This window comes from Phascolarctos cinereus, unplaced genomic scaffold (assembly GCF_003287225.1).
Source record: "Phascolarctos cinereus isolate Bilbo 61053 unplaced genomic scaffold, phaCin_HiC Scaffold_7;HRSCAF=346, whole genome shotgun sequence".
Lineage (NCBI taxonomy): Eukaryota > Metazoa > Chordata > Mammalia > Diprotodontia > Phascolarctidae > Phascolarctos > Phascolarctos cinereus.
Genome location: NW_027556180.1, coordinates 71,544,540 through 71,560,929, shown reverse-complemented (window position 1 = coordinate 71,560,929; position 16,390 = coordinate 71,544,540). Strand labels below are relative to the sequence as shown.

The window sequence follows — 16,390 nt, the reverse complement described above, 5'->3', positions numbered from 1 at the left end:
GAGTATACAACCACATTCTTGCTCTCAAGAGATCTAAAAGGGTGTTCACTGACATTATACAAGCCATTACTTTTTAAAAACTCACAATACCTGACTTCTTCTATCACATTTCACTTGATAAAAATGAGTGGTACATATGTCAGACGTCTTTGTGGTCCTGGCTAAGTAAGACCCTTCTTCTTTCTGACAGGCTGACAAAGCTGAAATGTAGGCAATACGCCATTATTTTGGGAAGTCCATAGGCTTTTTTAGACCGTGGATATTTTAAGACAATTCTTTATATGTGTTGCGCTTTAGTCATTTACAGTTGTATTGGTGACCCCTTTGGGGGTTTTCTTGGCAAAGATAGTGGCTTGCCATTTCCTTCCCCAGCTCATTTTACACAGGTGGAAACTGAGGCAAACAGGGTGAAAATGACTCAACCAGGGTCACACGGCTAGTGTCTGAGGCTGGATCTGAACTCATGAAGATGAGTCTTCTGATTCTAAGCCCAGTGCTCTATCCACTGCACCACTTAACTGTCCTACTCTTAACCAATGTAAGAGTACATCACAGCTACTGTGTTGGTGTCCTAGCTCCCTTAACCTGGGACTCATGGATAGATTTTAGGGGAATCCATGAACTCGTTTTATTTTTCACTAACCTCTATGTAAAATTTAGCATTTTCTTTAATTGAAAATATTGGAAACAAACCATTATTCAGAGGAGTCCACAGGCTCTGAGAGACTACCAAAGGCAGTCTATCCCCTCAGGCTTAGCACAGAGCTAGTCACAAGCTAAGTGCTTGATAAATGCTTTTTCATTCATTCATTTTCAACAGTCATTACAAGACCAGGATGCTTCCACTCCAGCCATCCTCATTCTCTCTCCCACCAAAACCCCCAGGACTCTGCCCTTGAGTCCCTGGGCTCAAATAAGTGAGATTTCCCCAGATCCAGACCAAGCTTCCACCTCTGACACCCTTTCCCTACCCCCATTCCCTTTGACTTTCTAGCTCCACTTTAAGAGCTATCCATGGCACAGTGGATAGAATACTGCTTGGAATAAGGAAGATCTCATCTTCATGAGTTCAAATCCAGCCTTAGATGCTTACTAGCTGTGTGACCCTGGACCAGTCATCCTGTTTGCCTCAGTTTCCTCATCTGTAAAATGAGCTGGAGAAGAAAATGGCAAACCATTCCAGGATCTTTGCCAAGAAAACCCCAAATGGGGTCATGAAGAGTCAGATACAAGTTAAAAAAACAGAACACCCCCATTAGAACATAGTAAGTTCCTTGAGGAAAGGGGCTGTCTTATTTATACAGTGTCAGGTACACAGTAAGTATACCTAATGGACAATAATATTAAAACTCTTAACTGGCACTCAGGTATTCTACTACCCACTCCCCCATTATCTATCCAACATTAGCTCCTACTTCTTCAACACAAACCTTCTCCTCTGAGTCATACAAGTCCCTCCACTATGCTCTGCCCCAAACCCATCACTTCCTATTCCCTATTCCAGGCTTTTACTACCTGACTGCTCTTTCTTCCACCACTTTGAGAACAGAACCACAGAACCAAACCCAGAGTTGGAAGGGATTTTAGAGGTCCCATCAAATACACAGCACCCCATCCCCACCCTCTTTTACAGACAAGAATCCTGAAACCTAGGGCAGTTAAATGACTTCCTAAGATGGCAGGATTCAGGCCAGGCAACTCTCCAAGTTTAAAACTCTGGTACGACATACCTGTGCCACCCCCTCAATCCCACCTATCCTTTGAAATCTAGTTCTAGTCCCAGAAATCACTTACTTGTCCCTCTAAATAATTAGCACAAGGTCTCTAGGGTTCTAAACTAAGCATTAACTTATACTAGTCTTCATAAACTGTTTCATGCCAATCTCCTCAACTAAACTATAAAATCCTGGAGAGTCAGGGTCATGCCTTACAATTCCACGGCACTCCCCTTTAGCACCAGGGTGCTCCATGCCCATAGTAGATAGCCAACAAATGCTCATTAATGAATGAAACGGACAACTGGAGAGAACCTCATTATGATCTGCTATGGTCCAGGTGATTTCAACGGTTACTTCTAATCTGATTTCCACTTCCAGCCTAGACATTATTTCAGGCCTTTTTTTTTTTAAACACTGCTGGGTTTTATATAACAAAGGATATTTACATAACAGGATTTCTGTTCCTTGAAAATTCAAGGATTTTGCTTTTTTCCCCCTTCTCTTCCATTATAATTCTATGACATCACAAGCAGCTGATGAGAAAAGGTCTCTGCTGTCATAATCCTTTGACTTAGAAGAACTAAGCAGGGACAAAAATAAGCTTAAGAAAAGAAGGCCCTAATGATATGCAAATTCTCTGCACACAGAAAGAAAGGAGGAAAAAAAAAAAGCAAAGTTCTACTGAGGCAAAACTCTCCTTAACTGGAAGCAAAGCTGTCCCTTAGACATCAGACGCTATTTAGTCTAAGAAAGATGATTACATAATGCCTTCCATTTCAAAGGGTCTTAAGATATTTAAAGTTGGAGAAAAGCTCATTTAATACTGAAATATACAAAAAAAGTTAATTAAAACTAAAAAATACTTGAAAATAAAACACCCCAAAATGGGGGGAGGGGAGATTAGTGAAGAAGATAAAGCATTTCAGAGACAATTATCCCAAAAGCTAAGGATTCTGTTAAGAATGCCCATTTTGTTTTTGTCCTTAAGCAGTGACTAAAATGCCCACGCCCTCTGACCCACAAATTCCATAGTTAGGCCTATACCCCAAGGAATCCATCAATAAGAAAGTCCCCAAATACACCAAACCAGTTACAGCAGGACTTTTTTGTGATGGCAAAGAACTAAAAACAAAGTAGATGCCCATTAGCTGGGAAAAGGCTAACCAAACTGTGGTCACATTAATGTAATGGAATATTACGGTGCTCTAAGAAATGGTGAATTGACAAGCAAATATATTTATGCAGTTATGTAATAACATATGTAATTAATTAAGTGTATACTCATGAACGATGCTACATCGACTGCACTGAGCATGGTAACAGTGGAAAGAGCAATGAAGGTGGGCTCAGAATTACGGGATCATAAATTTAAACAGATTTAGAAGTCAGGGGTAGTAATGATATAATGTGTTATATCATTGTGTAATAAGAGAAGCATGCAAAGATCTATATGACTGAGCAGCAGAATTAGCAGAAACAATATATATAGACTACAACAATATAAGTAGAAAGAAAATACATACAAAAAAAGCAAAAAGTGAATGTTGCCAAATTACAAATAACAAGCATGACTCCAAAGAAAAGGTCCAAGAAGACACTCCATCTCTTTGCAGACACTGGAGGTCTACAAATATGGCACACTACACATATTTTCAGATGTTTGCAATACGTTAATCAGTATTGTTTATTTTTTTTCTCTTGTTCTCTTTTTTAACTTTAAAAAATATTATTTGTTATTTGGGGTGGCTCTCTGGGAAGGGAAAAGGAACACTTGAAGGAAATTTTGGTGATGTAAAAAAATCAATAAAAATTTATTTTAAAAAAAAAGAATTCCAACATTAATAAGTAATTTTAGAAGGATATGGATTTTAGAGACAAGTTAAACAGCATCCTAAGAGATACAAAAATGAAACAGCAAACCCAAGGAAATCAGAAAGGGTTTGGTTATCCTGACTTGAGAATTTTCTCCAGAAGCAGATGACATTTGGGTAAGGGCTGACTGACTTTTCAAACAGACCGAGACATATAAAAGTCCTTCTCACTTAAAGCACTTTTACTAAATACATTTCCATGGTTCTTCATCGCAAAATACTTTTTGATTACCCACTATATGCAACTTCTGACTATGGCACTGGTGAGGACAATGAAGCGTTTATTTAATTGCTTTGATTAGGGAGGGATCACAGAAGGAGCTCAATTTAAAGAAGCTGCTAGTCTTAGGTGCTGCCCATCGTGGATTTGAATCTCACGTCCTCCACCACATATGAGCTGTGTCCCTGGACAACTTACGAAATACAAGTTACATCCACCCCATTACAACATAAAAAAATTCCCATTTCCTCACTGATGAGTCATGCTGGCCATACAGTTCCCAGCACACAGTAGGTATTTAATTAATATTTATTGATTGATTGAACTTAGGAGTCAGGAAACCTGGGATCACATTGCTGCTCAGACCTTTACAAGCTGCATAATAGTGGACAAGTCATTTAACCTCCTTAGCATCAAATTCCTCATCTTACAATGGGGATACTACTTAAAATACCTAACTCACAAGGTACAGCACTTTGTAAACTTGAAAGTTTACATAAACCTGAATTTAGTAAATATAGTACTACATAGTATATATAAATAGAGTAAATAATATAGCAATAACATAGAAAATATAGTGCAACATAAGTACAATATAGTAAAATAAATACATTCTCTCTTTCAGAATTTACTATAGAGTGATATTTGATTTGTTTAATCAGCCCATCAGTTGGTGGACATTTATTAAGCATCTACTATGTTCTAGGCACTAGGGAAGCAAAGAAAGGTAAAAGATAATAACCCCGGCTCTCAAAGTGCTCAAACTCTAATGGGGGAGATAACAGGTAAACAACTAGGTACAAACAAGATACATACAGCATAAATTGGAGGTAATGAACAGAGGGGCTTAGAGCGAGCCTGGTACGTGGTAGATGCTTACTCTACTGACTGAAGGAAGACACTAGAATTAAAGGGAATAGGTAAAGGATTTCTGTGGAAGGTGGGATTTTAGTTGGGATGTGAAGGAAGCCAGGAAAGTGAGTAGACGAAGATGAAGTGGGAGAGCATTTCAGGCATGGAGGTCTTGCCAGTGAAAATGCCCAGAGTTGGGAGATAGAGTGTCTTGTTTGAGGACCAGCAGTCCATGGATCAGAGTATGGTGGGGAAAGCATAAGAAAGTATAAGTTAAATGACCTGTCCCACTTGTGAAAGGTAAGGGGGGAGAAGGTTATGATGGATTGTGAATGTCAAACAAAGATTTTATATGTGATCCTTGAAGGACAGGGAACCAATGGAGTTTACTGAGTAGGTAGGATAACATGGTCAGACTTGTGCTTTAGAAAGATTACTTTGGCATCTTAGTGGAGGATGGACTGTTTCTGGGAAAGGTAAGCATCATCAAATGGGGAAAAAAAATTTCCATAGTGGCCTAAAACTTCATTCTAATATTATTTATCAACCAGTTATATGAAGAGAATTATACTATGCATTGTATAAAAATACAATTGGTTTTATTTTTAAATGGAAAATATCTCAAAAGTATATGTAAGTGTATACTCATGAACCACGCTACATTGACTGCATTGAGCATGGTAACAGTGGAAAGAGCATTGGAGGCGGACTCAGAATTATAGGATCATAAATTTAAACAGATTTAGAAGCAAACTTAAAACCTCTTCATTTTATAGTCTGTGCCAGGTTTGAATTCTGCTTCTGCTTGTTTATTTGCTACTTATGTTAGGCAAGCATCACTTTGGTTTCCAATTCACCACTGGACTAGATGATCCCTAAAGCTAAGTGACTCATATACATATATGTATTAATAATAATAATACTAATAAGGTTATTATACCCTAAAGAAATACATATTCCTTTAACTGAGCAAAAGCCACAGGGCAGGCAGTGGGACTCCAACAGTATTTCTTATCCAGTCACAATGCCTATTCTGCCTACTTCACTCCCTACTCCCTGGACACTCCCCCAAATGCCTACTGAGGATGCCCTTCCTCCCTAACCTCCTCCCTCCTCCATTCCAGTTCTAGACACTTGATCAAATTAGCTCTGCCATATTTCCTAGATGAAATTTATCAACCTACTTAACATATGGCCTTACTCACCTTCTCTTTAACTTTACGAACTCAACAGAACTCAAAATGCCCTTCACTGGCCCATCCTTCTCCCTGTGTGTGGTCTATCCCATTAAATGGACAACAATCAACCAACCAACCCCATTAAAAGGACTGTCTCTGCTTTTGTAACTGTTCCCCACCTTAGCAAAGTGCTAGGAACACAGGGATAAGGACTGGGGGTGTGATTTAATTGGAACCCTATCAATGCACCATCTCTCTAATTCATAATCTTAGAACACTTGCTTAGAACATTGTTTAAAAATGCCTTACCCAGGGTAACTCAGACAGTTATGTGTCAGAGGAAGGATTTGAACTCAGGTCTTTCTGGCTTCAAGCCTTACTCTATCCACATTGGGCTACCTCTCCCTGCCCAGTAGTAAGTGTGTTCAGCTTAGCACGTAGTAAGGGATTAATTAACCTTTTTTTCATTCATTTATTCATCCCTTCATTCAGGACCCCTGCCTTAGGAGGAATTCTATCAGAAATATCTCAGAGAGAGGGCCAGATAGTAAGAAAGGGAGGGCATCACCTGGTAGAAGTTGAAAAGGCATTAAGAAGGAAAAGAATTCCTGCCTCAGGTCCTGGGTGAATTATAGATAACACGCTACTAGTCCATGTAAAAGTTATAACAATCTCAGGCATATAAAGCATAATAACAAATATGGTTATAAGCGAAAAAGCAAGGAAAACAGCTGTCAATCATCTATTTCCTAGGAATCTTCCATCAGCAAGGGGTGAACTGAGCAAGTATCAGGTCTGAGAATCCTTCATCGAAAAGGAGGGTTCTGAACAACAAAAGCTCTCCAAGGCATCACAGAATCCTAGATTTAAAAATGGAAAGGTTAAAGTCCATTCAGTTTAACCCCTTGATTGATAGGTGAGTTAACACCAACCCAGAAGGTGACACTTGAGGTCACACAAGATGTAACCAAGGAGACCCAGGAGATGAATCCAGAGGCTAGCAACTTCCCTTTGAGGAGTACATAGTTATTTGCCCCCTTCAGACACTGAGCTCCTAGGATCAGGGGCTGTCATCTGCCTATCTTTACATATTATAATATATAATTATATAATACAAAATATATATTATAAAATATGTATTATATTGCCCATCTTTATATTCTCAGTGGTTAATGAAGTGCCCAGCACGTAGTAGGTACTTAATAAAAGCTTGCTGACTGTCTCTGACTCAAAATTTCGGGGTCTTTCCACTGCCCCAATACTTACTCCAAGAAAGTTCAAAAATGACTCTTGCAACCCCACCCCTCTCAGAAAAGCCAAAAAGAAAAACTCACCAGAACAGAAAAGACATCTCAACAGACATCTTAGAGCTACAAGTGAACATTGGTTTTCAATGTTGTTGTTCTAAAGACAAACAAAAGAACACTAGAAAATTCCCCAAATCACTGGAAGCCAATCAAAAATGCAAATACACACCTAATTATTATAATTCACTAAGTAGCTGTCACAATCTGAATTTACATGAAACCTGGGATTATACACTGCCATGCTACTTGTCAACTCTGGCTTCCTTTGGGAACACTTTTTTTTTTCCAGATGTTTACTAATATGTTGCCTGTCGCCTTTCAAATGAAGAACTGGACTGACTTCATTTTTTCTAATTTTTGAAACAGCTCTGGAACTTTTGAGGAGGCCTGGACCTGTATCATATCAATAGCCACCTGGCCTACTAGATTAATCAACATCCCTCTGGAGCCTTATGTATCATTAAAGGTCAAAAAAACACATCTTGTAAAGCAGCCAGGCAACCACATCTGGGACTCACAATTTATCACTCCCCTCGGACTGGAAGAGCAGGGCTTCTATTTAAAGAGAGGGTTCAGCAGAGTTTTCTCCCCATTTCCCACCAACTATACTGCTTTAAGTCTTTCTTTTTATTTTAGACTTTTAATTTTTATGCTTTTATTTTATTTTGACTTTATTTAGGTCTTTGGAACTCCCCATCATGCTCCTAAGCCAGGTGTCTTCTTTCCTCCCATACTTTTTCTGCTTCTTTTTTGTGTGCTATCTTCCCTGATTTGATTGTAAGCTTCTAGAAAGCCGGGATTATCTTTGCTTTTATTTGTATTTGGGTCCCCAGTGCTTAGCACAGTGCCTGGAACATTTTTTTTAGTCATTTTCCAGCTGTGTCCAACTCTTTGTTACCCTTTTTAGGGGGTTTTCCTGGCAAAGATACTGGAGTGGTCTGCCATTTCCTTCTCCAGCTCATTTTACAGATGAGGAAACTAAGGTAAACAGGGTTAACTGACTTGCCCAGGGTCACTCAACAGTTAAGTGGCTGAAGCCAGATTTAAACACAAGTCTTCAGGCACTGCACCATCTAGTTACCCATTCCTGGCACATAGGTGGCACTTAATGTTTATTGACTACCACTACCACCACCACCACCAGCCACCACCACTGGCCGCCACCCCCACCGGCCACCACCACCACCATCATCATCATCACAATAACAACTGATGTGCCAAGTACTTTACATACATTATTTCACTAAGGAATCCTAACTATCCTATTATATTACAGGCACCACTACTATTATCGCCATTAAGAGGCAGAGGCGGGATTTCCCAGGTTGCTGCCTCTGAGCCCAATCCTCTACCCACTAGACTATGCTGCCTCTCCCTAGCAGTGAAAATGCCTTCGATCACTACTACTAGCACTGATAAGCTGTACAATGGTGATGCACTGGTCTTTGCAATCATCATATTTACACAGATAAAAATCAGCAATGGAATCTCCAAATGGCAAACTTCTAAGTGGTATGAAAGTAAAAGAGCCAAGAGAGATGCTCAAAAAACAGAAAACTCAGACACCCTAACAGTTACGGAGTATTGCAAAGAGAAGGTTTTCAAGAGGGTTGAATACTGGTGAAAGTCTACATGTTAGAAACTCTACATGATTGCCCTGAAATAGTTACTAATTTTATTGCATTGTAACCTGTAATGGAAGTGATTACTGTTTCTGCCTTTTCATATTTATTTGCAACATCTGTGCCATAACATACAGTAAATTTTTGTAACAATTCTGTGTAGTAGCATGAATTATGTATATTCTTGAGCAGTCCCATTTAGAAGACACTGTAAGTCTTTCAGCCCTAGTTTCTCCAGTAACTTGTTCAAGTCTGTATTTTCCCTTTTATCTTTCTGTTAGATTTGTATAAAATTGAGAGAAGCATTAAAGTCTCTTGCTATTATTGTATTTTCAGCCTGTTATTCTAATTCAATTAATTTTTCCTTTATGATTTCAGATGCTATGCCATTTGTAGCATAAGTTTAATACTGATATTAATTTTGTGGTCTAGGGTTCCTTTCAGAATATTGTAGTTTCCTCATTTATTTCTTTTTGTGCTATGATTTTCATTTTTATCTGATAGTATTTTTGCTAACTCTTACTTTTTTGGATTCACCTGATGCATAGTAAATTTTGCTCCTAGTAGTTATTCTGTGTATGTCTCTGTTTTTTAGGCCTTTTTTTGGATATTATTTTATTTTACGTCACTTTCACTCTGGTCACCACCTCCATAAGCTCATCTGCTAACCATCAAGAAGTCTTCTAGATCTATATGCAGCTCCAGGCTCTCTCCTGAGCCACAGCCCCAATATCACCAACTGTCTGTTGAACTATTCTCACTAAATGTGCCACAGGGTATCAAACTGAGCATGTCCATTACAGAGCTCATTCTCCCCACTGCCCTCTTCTCAATTAATTTCCCCTATTTCTACGGAGGATACCACCATCCACAGTCACCAAACTTTACAATCTTAAGAGTCTTCCTCGACACCTTTCCTTCACCTACCCATATCCAATCAGCCACCAAGCATTACTGACTCCACCTCTCATATCAATACCTTTCTCTCCACTTAAACAGCACTATCGCTAGTTCAAGAATAGTTATCAACACCATCATTTTATTATTATTATTATTATTATTACTACTACTAGAATTTATATAGTGCCTACTCTGTACCAGGTACCATGCTAAGTGCTTTACAAACATTTTCTCATTTGATTCTCACAACAATGTTATTATTAATCCTCATTTTACAGATGGGGAAACTGAGGCAAATGGCGATATATTTTTTTTTTAAGTGACTTGGCCCAAGGTACATAGCTAGTTAAGTGTCTGAGGTTGGATCTGAACTCAAGTTCTCTCAACTCAAGGCCCAACACTCTATTGACTATGCCACCTCTAGTCCTGGCTCTCATTATCTCTGGCTGAGAATATCATGACAGCCTAAGTGACTTTTCTGCCTCAACCTTCTTCTACCCCTTCAATCCATCTTTCACACATCTGCCAAAATGACAGTCCTCAAGCTCCAGGGGCTTCCTCTTGCCCTTAGGATAAAATACAAACCCCTAGGTTTAGTAAAGTATCTGTAGAAGAATCTAATCTACCCTTCTGGGCTGAGCACACCCTTTTAAACACTCTACATAAGGCAAACTGGTGTATGTGGAATTAATCCTCCCCATGCATACTTCTCTCTCTCCAGTCTTTATCCCTTTTCTCAGACCTTAGAAGCACCCTGGCCTCACCTCCACTTCTAGAAATCCTTAGCCCTGCTCAAATCTCACCTCAAGATGAGGCCATTCCACTTGCCTACTCCCTACCTCCCACCCTATTACCTTGTATACATGTAAATGTTATTTCTCCATGTCCACTATTAGGGTGTCTATAATTGATTCACTTTTTTCTATCCCCAGCAACTAGCATAGGGCCTGGCTCATAGCAGGTGCTTAGTAAATTTCACTCCCCCACCCACCCAATTCACTTAGCAGGCTTGTTGATTAAAACTTCTGGACAGAATACAATAAAACCTGATACAAAACATTTGACACAACTCATCCTCTAGGAAAAAAATGAGTATTTCATTGCTTTTCAGCAGAAGTATATGAGAATACTACCCCTAGTACACTAACTTTACTTTGGAGAATTAGTAACCAGATGTGAGTGAGTTGTAGCCTCCAGAGCACTGGCCTGGGAGTTAAATTCCTTGGGGTCCCAGGGGGAACCACTCTACCTGGGCCCTTCGCTTATTAAGCTCCAGGAGCCTCAGTTTTTCACCAATATAATGGAGATAACAATACTTATTTCACAGGAAACTGATAAAAACTAAGTGAAGCAATACACGTAAAGAACTCAGGAAGACTACGTGAATGAAAGATCCCTGAAGTCAGGGATGGTTCTATTCCATCTCTGAATCCCCAGTAAGCAATCACCAGGCGGGACAGGAAAAACGTTCCCTGAACTGAAATGTGTATGATCTCTCTGGAGAGTCTAACACACAGCGGATGCCAGTAGAGGCTGAGCACTAACACTCAACTATTACTACCTAACCTCTTTACATTCTCATTAGTTTTGGCTTGTTTTTATTTGCTTGCTTTTAAGTCAAGGAAGGAAAAGGAAAAACAAAAGTAATTATCTTTGCAAAGTTACTATAGAATGGCAGGCTTCAGAATAACCAGCTAAAGGATTGAGAATTTGGGCCTTAATTTGAGCTGTGCCAAGATGACTCTTTCATCATCACCATCATCTTTGTATCACCTACAATGTGCTTGTCACTACACTAAATGCCTTGCAATTATTATCCCAAATTATTATTTGATCCTCACAACAACCCAGGAAGGTAGGTGTTATTATTACCTCCCATTTTACAGATAAGGAAAGTAAGGCAAACAGAGGTCAAGCGACTTGCCTAGGATCACACAGTGTCTGAAGTCAAATCTGAACCTGGGACTTCGTAACTCCAGGCTTGGCTCTCTATCCATAGGGCACCCCCTCACTCCCCCCATTAACATTATTGTTGTTTTCATCCTACATTCTATAAGAAGACCTGTAACATCACAAGGCTGATGTCTTGACTTTAGAGTCAACTGGATTTAAGTGAGGCAGAGCTGTCCAAAGTACAGAAGCATCTCTGTCCGGGTAACGCTTTTTGTAGCCAACTTCCCAGTTGAAAAAGTATTTTCCAAGTAGATTTTAAGTATATACTATCAAACTGTCCTATGTGGGGCAGGATTACCTTTGTACCTCCAGTACCTGGCACAGGACCTCGTATACAGTCAGCACCAAATAAATTCTTGTTGACCAAAAGGGTCTAGAAATCTGTTATCTAGTTTGGAAATTATCTAGGCTTCCTCCTTCTCATTCCTTTCTGCTGGCCATTAGGAAATGATATAATTGGAGGGGAATCTTTTTAAGTCCTTTTTTTCCTTCTTTATTCATTAGGTTGTTTGGAGAAAAGGGCTGAAGGGCTGATTCTGCTTGAGGGCTTCATTACAGAACTCCATCACTGGTCAGTCTGAAACCTGGGAGCCAGATTCCTGTTAGCCAGACTCCAAAAACATACAAGTCAAAATAGCAAATGTACTTATTTACAATGGAAGACTTCACTGATGGCTAAACAAATACCTTCCATTTCTGTTGTTAAGACCCCAGGAAAACCCAATCACCAAGAAGTTCCTAGGTCACTATGGATTCAAAGACCAGAATTTATAGGATCATTCCATTTTTGAGTAGAAAAAACCCACAGAAACTAATTAGTCCAACCCCACTCCCTTCTTCATTTGAGGAAACTACCACCACAGAAGTAAAGTGACTAGCCCAAGACAGTAGGTAGAGTGAAAATCAGAATAAACAATCCTCCCCCGATCCCATCCCCTCCTGTTTCCTCTACACCCATTTGGTTTTACAGGACAATGAAAAATAAGATTTCTATAACACTTTACATTAGCTTACAAAGTACTTTATATATATATACCATCTCAGAGCCTCACAACAACCCCAAAGGATAGCCAGTGGAGGTATTATTATGACCATTTTACAGATAAGCAAAGTGAGGTTCAGAGAGGGTAGACAATTTGCCCACAGTCACTCAGAGAGCTCGAAAGTATCATATCTCCAAGCCCAGGCATTCCACCCACTAAACTATCCATTGCGTCATCCGGGTGGCTGGTAAACTTATAAAATTGCTATTCCCCACTTTTGTGAATATTCATACTTGTCTAGTTAGCTGGGACCCATTCCCAAATTCCACGTCTCCTTCCCCCTCCTTTACCAAATTAGTATTTGGGGCTGACAGAGATACATTACCTTTCTTCAAGAATCCTCCAGACTCCTGCTTCAATGGAGATAATATTTTGCCACTTAATCATTCTCTCTGGGCTTACACTTGTGTTTTTTATTCATTTCCAGTATCCCATGAAGGTAAGGGGAGAGGTAGAGGAAGGCCCTTCTCCCCAACTTTGGGAAATTTCACCTTTCGCCTAATTACCTTTACTTTAGGCCTCAAGTCCTGTCCACTGAGTTAGAAGCAATGTATTATGTATTTGAAATCTAAAGCCCAAGGTTCCAAACTTTAAAATGGGGATAATAAATAATTAAATTGACAAGATACTATTAGGAGACACCTGGTTTTCTAGAGCTAAGGTCCAGCAAGCAAGCTGTGCCCTGAGTTTGGCATAACAACAATCCTTTGCTCTCACCCTCCGGATGATCTCACCCTTTGGCAAAATCACACAATTATTGTATTGTTTTGACCAGCACCAGGTGTTCTCTGAGCTCAGACAAGCACCGGACATCAAACCCTGCTATGAACCAGACTGTCTCATTGGTGCTGTTCGCCCTCATGGTCAGGACTACCACTCACGTAGCAACCACCGGTATAAGTAATGACTTTTAGCCACACTACTGGATCCCCCAGTTAGGGGCAGAGACCCAGCACATGTGTCTAATTCCCCTCCTCATTTACAAGGCATTTCCCTCACTTTGAAATTAAACTTCTGTTTGATTCCTGACTCTTCTGTCTCTAGCCTGCTTTGTTCTGCTCTGCATCCCACTGGTCGGAGGCTGGTTCCGTCCACCTGACAGCATCTACCTTGCAGGGTGGTGTGAAGATCAAATGAGCACAGTGCCTGGCACACAGTAGGTGCTATATCAATGTACCCTTCCCCTGTAATACCAAAACAAGCCTCCACGAAACGCCCCTGGTTATCCCCACACCATGCCACCTGTACTCCAGAGATCAACTGCACTTTCCACCCCCTGCAAACCTCCAGCTCTGCCTACCTTGGAATGATGAGCTTTGCCCTCATCTTGTCTCTAGTCAATCTACAAGACACTCCCCAGACATCTCCACATCCTGCTGCCAACATTCCTCATATCCCTTCTCCCAAAAAAAAACTTGGACTCAGCCACTGGAAAACCAGGCTCCCTCTTTTATCTGGTCTTCCCTCATCAGAACATAAGCTCCTCTTGAAAGGTTTGATTTTTATTTGTGGTTGACATTCAGTCCTTTTAAGTCCAGTTAGACTCTTCATGTTTCCATTCAGAGTTTTCTTGGCAGAGACACTAGAGTGGTTTGCCATCTCGTTCTCCAGCTCATTTTTCAGATGAGGAAACTGAGGCAAACATGGTTAAGTGACTTGCCCAGGGTCACACAGCTAGTAAATATTTGAGGCTAGATTTGAATCAGGAAGATGAGTCCTCCTGACTGAGCCACTCGGTGCCAATCCACTTAATTAAGTACTTAATAAATGCCTGTTGACTGCTTTAGTTTACGTAAATATCTCTATTCTTCTCTTATAGCCATCATCTTCATCATTTCTTAGAGAAATCACAACACATTCACGTCCTGCTTGAATTTATATTACCACAGCACCACTTATCTACATCTAGCTACATCTTAATCATTTTTCATTTATCTATCTAATCTAGCTATATCTATCTACCTGTGTGAGCAAGGCTCTCCGCCTCTAGGCCTCAGTTTCCTCATTTTTAAAAGATGCAGCACTAGAAAATTTAAGTCTTTTCCTTTCTACAGTCTAGTAAACAGATATAAGGAGCAGAGAGGAAGACACTGGCGAAAAGTAAATTTCAGGATTTTAAATCAGACTACCCTTACACACCTGGCTGCTCTCAACCAACCCCGCCATGCCCCCATGCACTCCCAATAAACGCAGAAAAGACAGACAAGTTTGTGTGTGTATTCTGAGGAACTATTTTCTCTCCAATTATCACCGCATCTAACACTGTCGGGTTTTTAGTTTCCAATTCTCAGTTGGCAGAATCAAAATCCTCATCTTTCCATGCAAATTTAAGCAGAACTAACATTAACTAAACCTGCCAAGGCGGGGGGGGGGGGGGAACCAAGTTAAATCATCCTTATTTCAACAAACAAAGCCTCTCTCTCTGGTGCAACATTTTTTGTGGTGTTGAATTTTTATCTGAAAACCAAAAGGCATGAACACATCAACACATTTAAAAACAAGCAGCAGATTTATTGCTATTTTATACAGACTGCTAAATCATAGTGATATTTTTAGAAATACAATATGATTATACTATATTTGCTACTTCCTTTATAATTTACTTCATTTTAAATTTATTCTGACCCCAAACTATTTATTTGTTCTAACCCAAAAGTTAGAAACAAGTCCAAAGGAGGGACGCCTTGGAAACCCTGGCAATGGCATGGAAGCAAAAAGGTGGGTCCCCACACGACTCTCAAACTCAAACGCAACACTCTAAACTTCACAGGAACAGAAACACTAGAGCCTTCCCTCCCAATCAACAACCAGCCGTGCTAAGCCCCACCCCCTACCCTAGTGACGAGGGACCGTGCACTGGTCGCGCAACCAAGAACTACCGAGGGCCCCTAAGACCCTCGGGTTTCTTCTAATGCTTTCCCCATGGCCATTCTTACGTCATGCTTTGTTCCTTTTTCATTTATTTCTGCTTGCCCAGCTAAAAGAAATAAAACTCTATAAAACTCAGTAATTTTATCTACTCTATTTGTAGTCAAGCAAGCCAACACCACTAACAGTAGAGCCTACAAACGAGCAGCCCCCGACGCGTTTCTTTGGGGTATGGGGACCCTCCGGGCACGCCGTCCCGGCCCGGGGCGGCTCTGCTCCCGGGGGGTCACTCACGGACGCGGGGCCCCGTGGCAAGCTGGGGGTGGGGCAGGCACTTCTCCCATCGCCCCCCGCCCCGGGTACGGGAAGGGGAAGGGACCGGCGTTAGTTACCAGCGCGAGCAGCGCAGCTGCGTCTCCAGCTGCTCCAGCGCCGCGCGGCTGTGGGCCCAAGCCCCGGCCCCGCTGCCCCCTCCTGCGGCCGGCTGCATGGCGGGCTCCGGCCACTGCTGGTTCCCGGAGCGGACCCTCAGCGGCGGCTCGCGCTGCATCCCGCGCCGCCGCGTCACGCAAAGCCAACTTCTGCGGCCGCTGCAAACTTCCTGGCCCGGGCCGGGGGTCCCGCCAAGTGCAGGCAGCCGTGCGCGCGCTCGGGGGTGGGGCGGGGCGCGGGGCGCGGAGCGCGGGAAAAGCCTCCGAGGAGGCGGGGCAGGGGGCGGTCCTGGGGACTGAGGCCCTAGCATGCGCCGCCGGCCATCCCGGGACGAGCGCGGGGGAAGCCCAGCGGGGGTTGCCAGTTCGACCCCTGCCGCGACCTGGGGTGAATTTCAGCGTCGGCGCGCTGCTTGTTGTTCACCTG

The 16,390-nt window shown here is 41.4% G+C and overlaps 1 protein-coding gene across 1 annotated transcript in view; it reads right to left on the bottom strand.

Annotated features, from left to right (window-relative positions):
• BARD1 (BRCA1 associated RING domain 1) overlaps positions 1–16,179 on the bottom strand; it is a 150,034-nt gene extending 133,855 nt beyond the window's left edge. Inside the window, 1 exon segment of the mRNA XM_021002840.2 lies at positions 15,925–16,179. Within this exon segment, the coding sequence (XP_020858499.1) occupies positions 15,925–16,082 (158 nt within the window). The 5' untranslated portion in view covers positions 16,083–16,179.
• Positions 16,180–16,390: the final 211 nt, after the last annotated feature.